Consider the following 14228-nt stretch of genomic DNA (forward strand, 5'->3'; position numbering starts at 1 on the left):
GTGTACATTACTATGAGGCGCCGAATGTACCAATATTATATAGAACAATTATTTGTTATATAATCATTATTTATTAAATAATAACTATTATTTATATATAATTTACATTTTATTTGTAAATAACTACTATTATATAAAATATCATTTCTAATTATTTATATATAATTCCAAGTAATACTTCATTATTTGTAAATAATAATAGTTCGACATTCCATTATTTATAAATAATGATTATTTGTTTTTCATTATTTATAAATAATGATTATTTGTTTTTCATTATTTATAAATAATGATTATTTGTTTTTCATTATTTATAAATAATGATTATTTGTTTTTCATTATTTATATATAATGATTATTTGTTTTTCATTATTTACAAATAATGATTATTTGTTTTTCATTATTTATAAATAATGATTATTTGTTTTTCATTATTTATAAATAATGATTATTTGTTTTTCATTATTTACAAATAATGATTATTTGTTTTTCATTATTTATAAATAATGATTATTTGTTTTTCATTATTTATAAATAATTTGTTGAGTTTTCCATTATTTATAAATAATGATTATTTGTTAAATAATGAAAACGTCTACTTCATTATTTATAAATAATTTTTTCGAGTGCACCATTATTCTCATTATTTATAAATAATCATTATTTAATGTTCGAGTTTTCCATTATTTATAAATAAAGATTATTTGTTAAATAATGAAATATCTACTTCATTATTTATAAATAATAATTTTGTTTCAATATCCCATTATTTATAAATAATCATTATTTATAAACAATTTTTACAGTTTGCCATTATATACAAATAATCACTATTTATATACAAATAACCATTATTTATTAAATAATGCCATTATTTATTAAATAATGCCATTATTTATTAAATAATGCCATTACTTATTAAATAATGGAAAACTCGCTATAACATGCAAATGTGGGACCGCCCATGATATGAATATTCATGATGCGATTTCCTTTTTCGTGATTTTTCTTCACAAATTTTTGTCCATTTCCGCTTCATAATGACATTTCTTGAAGCAATTTTCTAGGGATATGGTCTGATTGTAATATTCTTCATTTTCTATATAACTTCGTCTTCGTAGAAATATCAAAAAGTGTAATTTTATACGATTTTTCCTACAGTTCACAATCCCCATAGGCGCGCGTGTACGGTAGGGACAACCGGTGAATCGACGGAGTGCTCTTCATCGAAATACTACGTTGGTTGGTCCCCGGAAGTGGCGGGCGGAATTTAGCCCGAATCCTCGATGGAAGTCGATCAAGTGCATATGAGCTGAGAGAGTGAAATATCAGTGTACTTGTACAGGCCCTTCTACTTTTTATAAATATTTCTTGTTGCTTTTTTTGTTAAGTTGATTTTTCCTGGTGTAGAGATAAGTTTCAGTTCTAATAATGCACTTCAAATACATTTTGGAGTGTCTGTTTGAGGCGTTTGGGGCGATTTCACCCTGGCCCCAAAATGCTCGCAACGACAATACGGGGGCATGATGACCCCTAATTTTTTAAAAACTTATTTTTCTATTGAAAATTATCACAAAATTCACCAAAAGTGTGCACGAAAGCCTTCGTATTTCACTTTTAAAACTCCAAAAAGTGCCCAAATGACAAGCTTGGCCGCTTCGCTGTGTCGCTTTCAACTTGAGAACGTTTACGCGTCTGCTTCCCCCCCAGGACCAAAATCCAGTTAAAACCAATTAGGGCAAAACCAATTGAAACCAGTTGGCCAACTGGTTTCAATAGGGAAATTGGAACAACTGGTTCCAATTGAAAACCAGTTGCCAATTGGTTCCAGTTAAAAACCAATTGAAAACCAGTTGCCAATTGGTTCCAGTTAAAACCAATTGGGCAACTGGAACCAGTTGGCAATTGTTGTCAATTGGTTCCAGTTGTTCCAATTTCCCTATTAAAACCAATTGAATCCAATTGGAGGCAACTGGTTTCAATTGGTTCCAGTTGAAACCAATTGGAGGCAACTGGTTTCAACTGGAACCAGTTGAAACCAATTGGTTTCCAACTGGATCCAATTGGAACTTCCAGTTGGAACGAACTTAATTAGTTACAAATTAATTAGCATTTGCAGTAACTATTTCTCATGCCAACACAGAAGCAGTGTTATATGTCTATTAATACCAATGTAAAGGGCATTGATAAAATACAGACTTTCATGTATATATATTTATATGGAAGATCTTCAAATATATGTACTTTTATTTGATGTAATTTGGTAACAGTTAGTGGTGTACTAATTATCCTTTAATCTGTTTTAATTATAATCTATAACATTTATGAACATGGTTTTCACTGCTAAGTATTCTAAATACTAATCTTTAAAAAGTGTGGTACTTGAAATTGTAAAGAATTAAATAGATACATTGTTAATGATGATTAATCTCATAAAACATTAATCTGTGCACACTGGCAAATAATATGCAAATTAACTGGTTTCAATTGGATCCAGTTGGGTAACTGGAAAATTTCCAATTGGAAACCAATTGGAAATAATTTCCAGTTACCCAACTGGTTCCAATTAGAATTCATTTCCAGTTACCCATCTTTCCAGTTAGAAGTCATCTCAGTTACCCAATTGGTACCAGTTAGGATTTCCAGTTACACAACTGAATGGTTCAAGTTAGGATTTCCAGTTACCCAACTGGTTCCAGTTAGAAATCATTTCCAGTTGGAAGTCATTTCCAGTTACCCAACTGGTTCCAGTTAGGATTTCCAGTTGCCCAACTGGTTCCAGTTAGAAATCATTTCCAATTGGAAGTCATTTCCAGTTACCCAACTGGTTCCAGGTAGGATTTCCAGTTGCCCAACTGGTTCCAGTTGGGATTTCCAGTTACTCAACTGGTTCCAGTAAGAAATCATTTCCAATTGGAAGTCATTTCCAGTTACCCAACTGGTTCCAGTTAGGATTTCCAGTTGCCCAACTGGTTCCAGTTGGGATTTCCAGTTACTCAACTGGTTCCAGTAAGAAATCATTTCCAGTTGGAAGTCATTTCCAGTTACCCAACTGGTTCCAGTTAGGATTTCCAGTTGCCCAACTGGTTCCAGTTAGAAATCATTTCCAATTGGAAGTCATTTCCAGTTACCCAACTGGTTCCAGTTAGGATTTCCAGTTGCCCAACTGGTTCCAGTTGGGATTTCCAGTTACTCAACTGGTTCCAGTAAGAAATCATTTCCAATTGGAAGTCATTTCCAGTTACCCAACTGGTTCCAGTTAGGATTTCCAGTTGCCCAACTGGTTCCAGTTGGGATTTCCAGTTACTCAACTGGTTCCAGTTAGAAATCATTCCCAATTGGAAGTCATTTCCAGTTACCCAACTGGTTCCAGTTAGGATTTCCAGTTGCCCAACTGGTTTCAATTGGTTTCAACTGGAAATTGTTAAATTCCAGTTAAAACCAATTGAAACCAGTTGAAACCAATTGAAACCAATTGAAACCAGTTGGAAATCCAACTGGTTTCAATTGGATTTTGGTCCTGGGGGCCCCCCCCCCCCCCTCCTCCGAAAGAAATTCTGTATACGGCCATGCTCTAAAGAGCCTGGCACATTGATTTATGTATACTTCATTTTCATTATTTTTATCTCATTATCATCATGGCCTTACGCATAATTTTTTCCGGGGGGGGTGGGGGGAGCAGGACGCGCGTAAACTTTCTCATAAAAATCTTGAGAAAGCGAAGCGACCAAGCTTGTCATTTGAGCTTGGTCGCGTCGCTGTCTCGCTTTCAAGATTTTTTTGAGAAACTTTACGCGCGTCCTAGCTGCCCCCCCCCCCCCCCCGGTAAAAATTCTGTGTAAGGCCATGATGATAATGTGATAAAAATAATGAAAATGAAAAGTACATATAAATCAATGTGCCATATGCTCTTTTGAGCATGGCCGTTCACAGAATTTCTTTCGGGGGGTGGGGGCAGACGCGTGTAAATGTTCTCAAGTTGAAAGCGAGACAGCGAAGCGACAAAGCTTGTCATTTGGGCTTGGTCCCGTGGCTGTCTCGCTTTCAAGATTTTTTTGAGAAAGTTTACGCGCGTCATGCTCCGGCCCCGGCCCCCCTGGAAAAAATTCTGCGTAAGGCCATGTTGATAATGAGATAAAAATAATGAAAATGAAAGTATACATAAATCAATGTGCCAGGCTCTTTAGAGCATGGCCGTATACAGAATTTCTTTCGGAGGAGGGGGGGGGGGAGCAGACGCGTAAACGTTCTCAAGTTGAAAGCGACACAGCGAAGCGACCAAGCTTGTCATTTGGGCACTTTTCGGAGTTTTAAAAGTGAAATACGAAGGCTTTCGTGCACACTTTTGGTGAATTTTGTGATAATTTTCAATAGAAAAATAAGTTTTTAAAAATTTAGGGGTCATCATGCCCCCGTATTGTCGTTGCGAGCATTTTGGGGCCAGGGTGAAATCGCCCCAAACGCCTCAAACAGACACTCCAAAATGTATTTGAAGTGCATTATTAGAACTGAAACTTATCTCTACACCAGGAAAAATTAACTTAACAAAAAAAGCAACAAGAAATATTTATAAAAAGTAGAAGGGCCTGTACAAGTACACTGATATTTCACTCTCTCAGCTCATATGCACTTGATCGACTTCCATCGAGGATTCGGGCTAAATTCCGCCCGCCACTTCCGGGGACCAACCAACGTAGTATTTCGATGAAGAGCACTCCGTCGATTCACCGGTTGTCCCTACCGTACACGCGCGCCTATGGGGATTGTGAACTGTAGGAAAAATCGTATAAAATTACACTTTTTGATATTTCTACGAAGACGAAGTTATATAGAAAATGAAGAATATTACAATCAGACCATATCCCTAGAAAATTGCTTCAAGAAATGTCATTATGAAGAGGAAATGGACAAAAATTTGTGAAGAAAAATCACGAAAAAGGAAATCGCATCATGAATATTCATATCATGGGCGGTCCCACATTTGCATGTTATAGCGAGTTTTCCATTATTTAATAAATAATGGCATTATTTAATAAATAATGGCATTATTTAATAAATAATGGCATTATTTAATAAATAATGGTTATTTGTATATAAATAATGATTATTTGTATATAATGGCAAACTGTAAAAATTGTTTATAAATAATGATTATTTATAAATAATGGGATATTGAAACAAAATTATTATTTATAAATAATGAAGTAGATATTTCATTATTTAACAAATAATCTTTATTTATAAATAATGGAAAACTCGAACATTAAATAATGATTATTTATAAATAATGAGAATAATGGTGCACTCGAAAAAATTATTTATAAATAATGAAGTAGACGTTTTCATTATTTAACAAATAATCATTATTTATAAATAATGGAAAACTCAACAAATTATTTATAAATAATGAAAAACAAATAATCATTATTTATAAATAATGAAAAACAAATAATCATTATTTGTAAATAATGAAAAACAAATAATCATTATTTATAAATAATGAAAAACAAATAATCATTATTTATAAATAATGAAAAACAAATAATCATTATTTATAAATAATGAAAAACAAATAATCATTATTTATAAATAATGAAAAACAAATAATCATTATATATAAATAATGAAAAACAAATAATCATTATTTATAAATAATGAAAAACAAATAATCATTATTTATAAATAATGAAAAACAAATAATCATTATTTATAAATAATGATTATTTGTTTTTCATTATTTATAAATAATGGAATGTCGAACTATTATTATTTACAAATAATGAAGTATTACTTGGAATTATATATAAATAATTAGAAATGATATTTTATATAATAGTAGTTATTTACAAATAAAATGTAAATTATATATAAATAATAGTTATTATTTAACAAATAATGATTATATAACAAATAATTGTTCTATATAATATTGGTACATTCGGCGCCTCATACATTACTGCATATAGTCCAACCTGAAAAATATGCAATCCGGTTGCAACAAAGATTGAATTAAATTTAATTGATTAAAATATGTTTTGACATATCGGTTCTGTTCGAAAATCCCCTTTGAAATTAATGCAATATGAACCATAAATCATATTTGTAAATACGCGTGAGTTCAGTTTGTTTCTGAAGCTTTTCTTTTTTTAAATATAAGTGATGGAAATTATACAGGTATATTATTTGAAATATTGTGGAAAATCGAGGAAAATAGATAAAGGATGACTTATTAATTTCAGACAGCTTGTAAGGAAGGGCTTCAATGACAGCCGATTTGTAAACCAATTTGTATATGGTGGAAGCGATGTTTGTGGGTCTTTTAGAGTAATTGAAAGAAATCTCACCACATCTGGAATACTTGGAGGACGAGACAGAGGCTTTGACGGCTTCTTTTCTTTCTTAGAAATTTCTCTAGATACAGTCCGAACCGCGGGTGCAGGCGGTTCTCTCGAACGAGACGCCGACCGACTCCGGGTATCATACGTAACCGAGTGCACCGAAACCGGGGAGGTTTTCCCATTCCTAGGACGGATAGATGTGGGCGTGTCTCTCTCACTGGGAGGGGCATACGATGCGGGCGTGGCCCGACCACTGGGAGGTAGGTTCGAGATGGGTGTGGTGCGCCCACTGTCAGGCATAGGAGTGCTCCGCCCGCTTATTGGTACGAACATATTCCTGGGCGTGGTCCTGCCGCTGCTGGGTTGGTAGGGATTGGGCGTGGTTCGAGAACCAAGTGATACGCCCGGGGGAAGGTATGCGGCTGCCGAACTTGTATTAGATGGTCTCTGTGAAGGACAAAACAAAAAAAAACAATAATAGATTTGACAAGATTCGGTCAAACTTTACAACAATTAATCAATTTAAAGATAGGGAAACTACTTTTTGTAATGAAAGAATAGGCCTATTTTACAAATCTCAAACGCATAAATTTACATGTAGGCCTATTATTCATTTTGTATTTTTACCGTGTTTAAAGCTTGTTTGATGCAAATTATATATACATATCTATACATGGCGGTGTTAAGTGTGTGGGGGTATGTATGTATTTACTTACTTATTCTTTTTTTTTTTGTAGTACATAACGGGAATCGTTTTCTTTGATACCCATTTCAATAACATGAGAAGTCGATTCCAAATAAGCTTTTTAATATACATATACTGGGTAGTTGCAAAATTTTAAGGGGCTCCGTTTGGTACTCCTGTCATTTGCTTGAGAAAAATGATGTAAACGACCTGCCCCCCAACACACACACACCATGCACACGCACACATACAACATAAATCCAACGGTGAGATGAACGCATACTCGGGCAGTTTATGTTTGAATCACTTCTTTGGAATATTTTATTAACGTGAATATAGCTGATGCAAATATGTCTTCTGAGTTTATGGGACTAAATGTTTATCCTAACTTGCATCATGTTTCCTCAGTCGTCATAAAAGGAAATAGATAAATAAATGATTATTATAGTGTAGGTAAACTTCTGACTAGCTTGCAACTGCATTACGAGAAATGAAAGAGGACATGTATAATGAATTATCCAATATATTATACTGTCCCTTATATAATACTAGGTACAAAGTACATTTTATTTTACCAAAAATCTTTTCAAATCAATTTCTGTTGGATTATTTTCAGTCTGTTAGCTAACAAAAGAAAAAAAACCTGCACGACATGACTTTGTGTGTAAGCCTAAAATGAAAGCAGATGTGTTTCTCCATGAGTTAATTTGGTTTCGAATCTTTTGTCCTGACCCCTATGATTAAACTTCGGTATTCAAACCAATACCTCCATCATGTTCACCCCCTTCAAGACACCCCATATGCATATAATTACGAAAAACTGGGACCCGTTTCATAAAACTTGTTATATTAACAAATTTGAAATAACGCAGTTAAAAGCTACTGAAATACTTCTATTTGATTGGCTGATGGTAAATTTGTTATAGAAATTGTGCGTTAGTTACTATACAAGTCTTTATGAAACGGTACCCAAATTGCAGACAAGAAATTGTTAATCGTTTGGTTTGCGAGTGAAGGATACTCTAAATTTGCCAGGGGGCCGTTTCATAAAGCTGTTCGTAAGTTAAGAGCAACTCTAAGAACGACTGGTGAACCTTTCTCGTGCACTTAACCATCGCCGATGAATATACCATTTACCACAAGAAAGGATCACCAGTCGTTCTTAAAGTCGCTCTTAACTTACGAACAGCTTTATGAAACACCCACCACACTGTTAAAGAACAGTGATTTTAGAGGGGGGAAGAAGATTTTGCAGAAAGCAATAACAGATTCATTCTGTAAATTCATAAAACAGGAATTTTTCTGCAATTTAACAGAATAGGTCTGTTTAGAAAAGGGAAAAGGGTGTTTTATTTAAGGAAATTTGTAAGATTCCATACACCAAATACCAATTTCCGGTAAGATTACGCAATCTGGTAAGATTACAGGTGTTCTCGAGACTCTGCTGCAGGAATTTCTTTTATTTTAAGGATAAATTTTCTAACAGTGCAGGAATACATACGATGTAGATAAAATATATATATATACAAAGCACAGGTGTTTTCAGGCAAAATACGCTTATTGAAAAGTATATAATTGTTATAAAGTGTGTCATCAATTTATACAACAAATCATAACAGCATACACACTTAGTGGAAAATTGTGCGAATTGGACCCCTTTTGTCCCGTATTTGGAACCCGCGAAAAAAAGGGTTCCAAAAAGGTCCTTTTCGTGCTCAAGAACCGAAAATGTTTTTAGTTAATAACGAACCTAAAAATGCTCCAATGAGACTGTTTTAGGTAATGTAGAACCTTTTAGGGAACATTTATAGTTTCCAAATACGCGACACATAAAACACTCTTTAGTACATTTTTTTCTAAGAGTGTAGGATTCAGAGGCGTAATGAGTACCAAAAAAATGGGGGGGGTCTGACATTGCATTTTTGGACAAAATTTCTAAGAAAGCTGCGAGCGAGCAAAAAAATTGACATTTTTAATAGGAAAATCGAATTTTGTAATAGACTTTGATATAATTTTTTAAGAAAGTAATGTCATATTCATCATTTTTTCTCTTTTTTGTTGGTCGTGAAAATGGGGGGGGGGGGTTATGGCCCCAAGCCCCCCCCCCCCATCTGTACACCCGTGGTACACTGTAAAAACTGTGGTGTTAAAACTGACACCACATGGTGTTAATAGAGGACCACACCCTGAGGTGTTAAACTTACACCCTAGAGATTGAATATAACACCAAATAGTCTAAATGTAACAACCAAAGGTGTTGAATAACACCTATAGGTGTTACACTGACGCTGTCAATTTAACACCAGTGTAAAATAACTGGTGTGGCACTCTCATATGTACACCGGTTAACACCACAGTTTTTGCTGAGTAGAATTAGAAAAAAAATACCCTGTAATTCATGAAAATGGGTTCATTCGTGGCCAACGAGAATAGTAATATAAACTACCATAGCTTGAACCTCAAAATAATATTTAGATCAACAATCTTTGTAATTGCTCAGATTCAATATTGACTTTGTGTCATTTCGTTGCACGCTTTGAATGGACACCCAAGATATGTACATTTTAAAAGCGAAGTTCACCCTGACGAAAAATTTTGCTGTACTAACAAATATACAAGAAAAAAAAGTACTGGTGAAGGTTGGAGAAAAATTCATTTAAGATTAAGAAAGGTATTTGAATTTGAAGTTTTGATTTGTGACATCATACACCAGCAGCTGCTGCCCCACATGTTATATAATATAAAATGCATAAATTTATTTCTTGAAATGATTCATGATGACTAAAAAATTTCTTCTTTCAGGAATTGGTGTGAGATAATTTGTCTGTTGATATACTAAAGGTACAATAAAACCCATTTCATTTTTGTTTTAGAAAATGACATTTAGTTAAATTTTTTTATTCACGATGGGAAGCTGCGTGCATATATGACGTCACAAATAAAAATAAAAAAAAATTCTCCGAACTTTCTAAATATTTCATGATTTTCCTCAATCCTTAAAAATAAAATTTATTATTTTTTCTGCTATTTTTACAATAAATTTTGTCAGGGTGAACTCTCCCTTCAGTTATCAAATCTGTCATTACCTTCTTTAGGCCTATGTAAAACGTATGGACAATGGTCAAGACATGTAACTAACTGTTCATTCGTTGAAGAGACATGATGATTAGAATCTTTTCTTATCCCTTATTTTGGAACCTTTTAAGTTTCTTCAAAGAAGCAGAAAAGAACTAAAGAAATCGGTTCTATTGAGGAACTCTTTTAAGGTTCTGTAACACATGATGTTCTTGATGGTGTGAAGAACCCTACCTATTCTGTATAAGGTCGTTTACACCATGAAAGAACCTCAAAGCGTTTCTTAGAATAAAAACGTATAATGCAGAAGCGGATCTAGAGGGGGGGTTGGGGGGGTTGCAACCCCCCCCAAAAAAAAAAATCCGGGGACCATTTTTTTAAATCTTATCTTTTTTTTTAAACTTGTAATTTTATTTTATTCTATTTCTATGTATTTATTTCATTTATTATTATTATTGTGAGTATCAGTGACAAGCTGTTCATAATAAAAGTATTAGGCTAACAGTGCTTATTCCAAGGTCCCCAATTCTTTGTATCTGTGTTGTTAACTGGCCTTACATTGCAGGAAAATGCAACTTTTACAAATTTTCATGGGGGTTAATTTGGCAACGACCTCTATACCAAAAAGAGTGGTGTTTTAGATGCAAGAAAACGCCATTTTCACACACAGATTTTCAAAAATTTTCCCTACTGTGGGAGGGGGGACACCCCCCTCCCACACCCTCCCCCCTCGCTCGCTCCGCTCGCTTGGACTAGGTCGCTACGCTCCCTCGCATACCACCCAACCCCCCCCCTTTATAAAAAGCTGGATCCGCCCCTGTAATGGGATGTTCAGAACCCCTTTCTGCTCCTTTGAAGGACATTATAGGTTCCAACTGCGGAGGAGAGGTATAGGTTCCAACTGCGCAGGAGAGGTATAGGTTCCAACTGCGCAGGAGAGGTATAGGTTCTAAGGCCCGTATTCTGAACTCGGGTTTAAATGAAACCATGGTTTAAAGTTGTGGTTTAACTATGGAGAGCCGATTGTGGCACAAATCCCTAACAGTACACATTCAATTTATTAACTCATATGACACCGAAATTGTCCATAATTGTCTGGGAATGATAACTGAAGCATTTTTCTTCATTATGAAAGCAAAAGGAAACAAAAATAGTAAACACAAGACAGAATATTTGGCTCCCCATAATTTTAGCACGGAGTTAGACCGTGGTCTAGGTTAGACCTGGTATCATAATACGGGCCTAAGAATCTTACTTATCTAAGAATGCAAGTTATTGTTGTTGTTTTTTACCACAGTGTGGAACCAAGTATGAACAGTATTCTCCGACGATATTGATAACTGGTTTGAGGACTGTTGAAGATTAAGGCTGGACTTACCCTTGAGTTGCTTGGATTGCTGGGCTGATAATGTTGGACTGGGGTAGCCCTCGGGGTAGCCCTGGCGCTAGCCACCCCTGGTGGGAGGTGTGATGCCACAGAGCTAGTGTTGGACGGTCTCTGCATTAAGACGGGTGAAACAAAGAATACCATTAATCAAAATTGAAAAATGCACTGACGGTATATGCGTCATCGTGACTATTAGATGCCTTCATATTTTATTTCCAGTTCGTCTAATGCCAATTCGTCTAATTACTACAGTCCAGGGGCCGCGGAATCAGGGGGGCTGAGGGGGCTTCAGTCCCCCCCCCCCCACTTTTTTCCAAAACCGTGTACAAAAAAACGTAAAAATAACCATATGAATGTGATTTTTGCATGGTAAGCCCCCCCCCCCCCCCACTTTGAACACCCTTCCGCGGCCCCTGCAGTCTACTATCATTTGGTCTATCATCAATGCGTCCACTATACACTAATAACCAGTTGGTCCAATAGCCATTTAATCCATAAACCATTTGGTCTAATTGGATAAGTGTTAATTGGGCGAAATGAATGAAAAGAAAATGGGTATTAGAACAACTGCATGGTTGTTAGACGAAATGTTGATGGACGGAATGGCATTAGACTAAATGAAGGTATAGACCATGTTATGAGTGGACGAGTTGGCAATAGACGAATCGGCAGTTTACCTTCATACCTACCGTAAAAATTACACCATTTCTAAACACACACACGCGCACACACCCAACCACACCCCCACACACATACACCAAAAAAAGTAAAATAAAGAATTGAATAGCTGAATGAAAATTAGTTAAAATGGTTTTTAAACTCCGCTTTGCTGAAGACCAAAGACGATGTTCCGCATAATATAAGAGGGTTTGTCATGATATTAAAACATTTAAATAAAATACATTTCAATCAGGGTATATGTTACAGGCGTAAGAGATACATTTGATTGTAGCCTAGGCCTATATGTCTTGAATATAAATATATAAATCTTTATATATTGAACATGTTGAAGAAAAAAAAAGAATAATGTACTGTTATGAAACAAAAGACGAAGGCTTGCGAATGAATTAGAAGAAAATTCTGCATGCATATCGCTTCTGTAAAAAAAAAGTCCTTTAATTTCCTTTTAAACATTTCTGTTTTGATGACGTTCCTATGTTTTCAAGCATTGAATCAGTAGGAATTCGCCCTAAGAACCTAATAGGTTCAACCTTGGTTCATACTCCAATTTTTTTTTTGTCTGACTTATCAAACAGATCGATCAATGCGATCGTATTTACTGGGTGAAAGCCATAAGTATTTACAATATAATTCGGGATGAATTGTCACGCTTCTTGAACTTCAAATAATTACTTCTTTTTGCCCATTCATATAATATACAATGCACCTGCACAGAGATATGTACATGATTGTCAAAGTTGTTTCAAATACAAAGAATAGTGTCAGATATGTAAGGGCAAAATGGTAGTGTAAAGTGATCTATATTTGATAACGTTTGTAGACCACGTTTAAACATAATTTGAATATGATTTGTTTTTTAACAAAAATTGAAATGGTGATATTATCCGATATTGTGAGGGTGGGGCTGTATGCATTCCCCTTTCTTCATCAAAATAGAGATTATGTCATTCTTCTTCGGTGAAACAGTTATTAGTATATGTATATGCATATAACCTGATGGTCCTATTCCAGCTCAAATTTTCTTTTAAAAAAGCTTGTCATTGAAGACATGAGGCAAAACATATTGTCAGGGCAAATTCTGATTTAAATGGATAATTGAAAAAAACAAACAATATATATCATAATTTTGATTACATTTTTAATTTACTTTGTTCAATCAAAAAAGTAATAATTTTCTAATATTTAATACCAGCAAATTATCACCATAAAATTACATTTTTAGGGCTTGCTTCGTGTTTGTATGTTAGTTATACCATGTTATTGTGTTATATATGTGACGCGATACCACGTGTTTAAAATTATTATATGAATCTTGACATTTTGTTTTTGTTCATTCCAAACAGAAAATAATGCAAAATCAGGACGTTGTTTACGTTTGGTATAGTATAACAAGGAAAAATTAAATGAGTGTATAAGCATTAATTTGCATAACACTTTGTAAGCAAAGATATATACATAGATTTATATCTATGGAAACAGGGTGAACCGACCCACTCAAAAGCAATTGTTAAAAAACATTGATCCCCCTAAATTAGTAAAATGCTATTTGCCTACAGAGATTTACAGGTAACAAACGATAAATACGATGACAACAAAACTGAAAAAGAATACAGGACTTCCCCCAAGTAATACAACAACAACAAAGCAAAGAACATGAACTGTGCCCCCCCCCCCCTCCTTAGACTTAAAGGACAAGTCCACCCTAACAAAGAGTTGATTTGAATATTTGAATAAAAAGAGAAAATATAACAAGCATGACGCTAAAATTGAAGGTTATTTCGTCCGCGGAAAATTTGACAAGCAAAAAAAAAGTCCTCACTTTCAATGGGGGGGGGGGCACACTTGAGTTAAACGAAAATATTTACATTACAAATTTTGATTGCGACTCTTAGAGGAGGGCACGGGACGCCCCCCCCCCCCCCTGGATCTGCTACTGTGAGTGAGGGACATCATGGGCTCTTTGATTTACATGTCACTAAATTTGTGCATTATTACTCTTTTTGTGAAAAATAAGCGAAACTTCATAATGTCTTAACTTTCTTATTTTACATCCGATTTTGAT

At 34.6% G+C, this 14228-nt stretch overlaps 1 protein-coding gene across 1 annotated transcript in view; it reads right to left on the bottom strand.

Moving 5' to 3' along the window:
- The window catches only part of LOC129277692 (sodium- and chloride-dependent neutral and basic amino acid transporter B(0+)-like), a 37753-nt gene that overhangs the window by 16484 nt on the left and 7041 nt on the right, over nt 1-14228 (bottom strand). Inside the window, exons 3-4 of the mRNA XM_054913842.2 lie at nt 11477-11596; nt 6345-6785 (exon numbers count right to left, since the gene is read on the bottom strand). Of these exons, the coding sequence (XP_054769817.2) occupies nt 6345-6785; nt 11477-11596 (561 nt within the window). The remainder of the gene's footprint in view (nt 1-6344; nt 6786-11476; nt 11597-14228) is intronic.

This window comes from Lytechinus pictus, chromosome 15 (genome assembly GCF_037042905.1).
Source record: "Lytechinus pictus isolate F3 Inbred chromosome 15, Lp3.0, whole genome shotgun sequence".
NCBI lineage: Eukaryota > Metazoa > Echinodermata > Echinoidea > Temnopleuroida > Toxopneustidae > Lytechinus > Lytechinus pictus.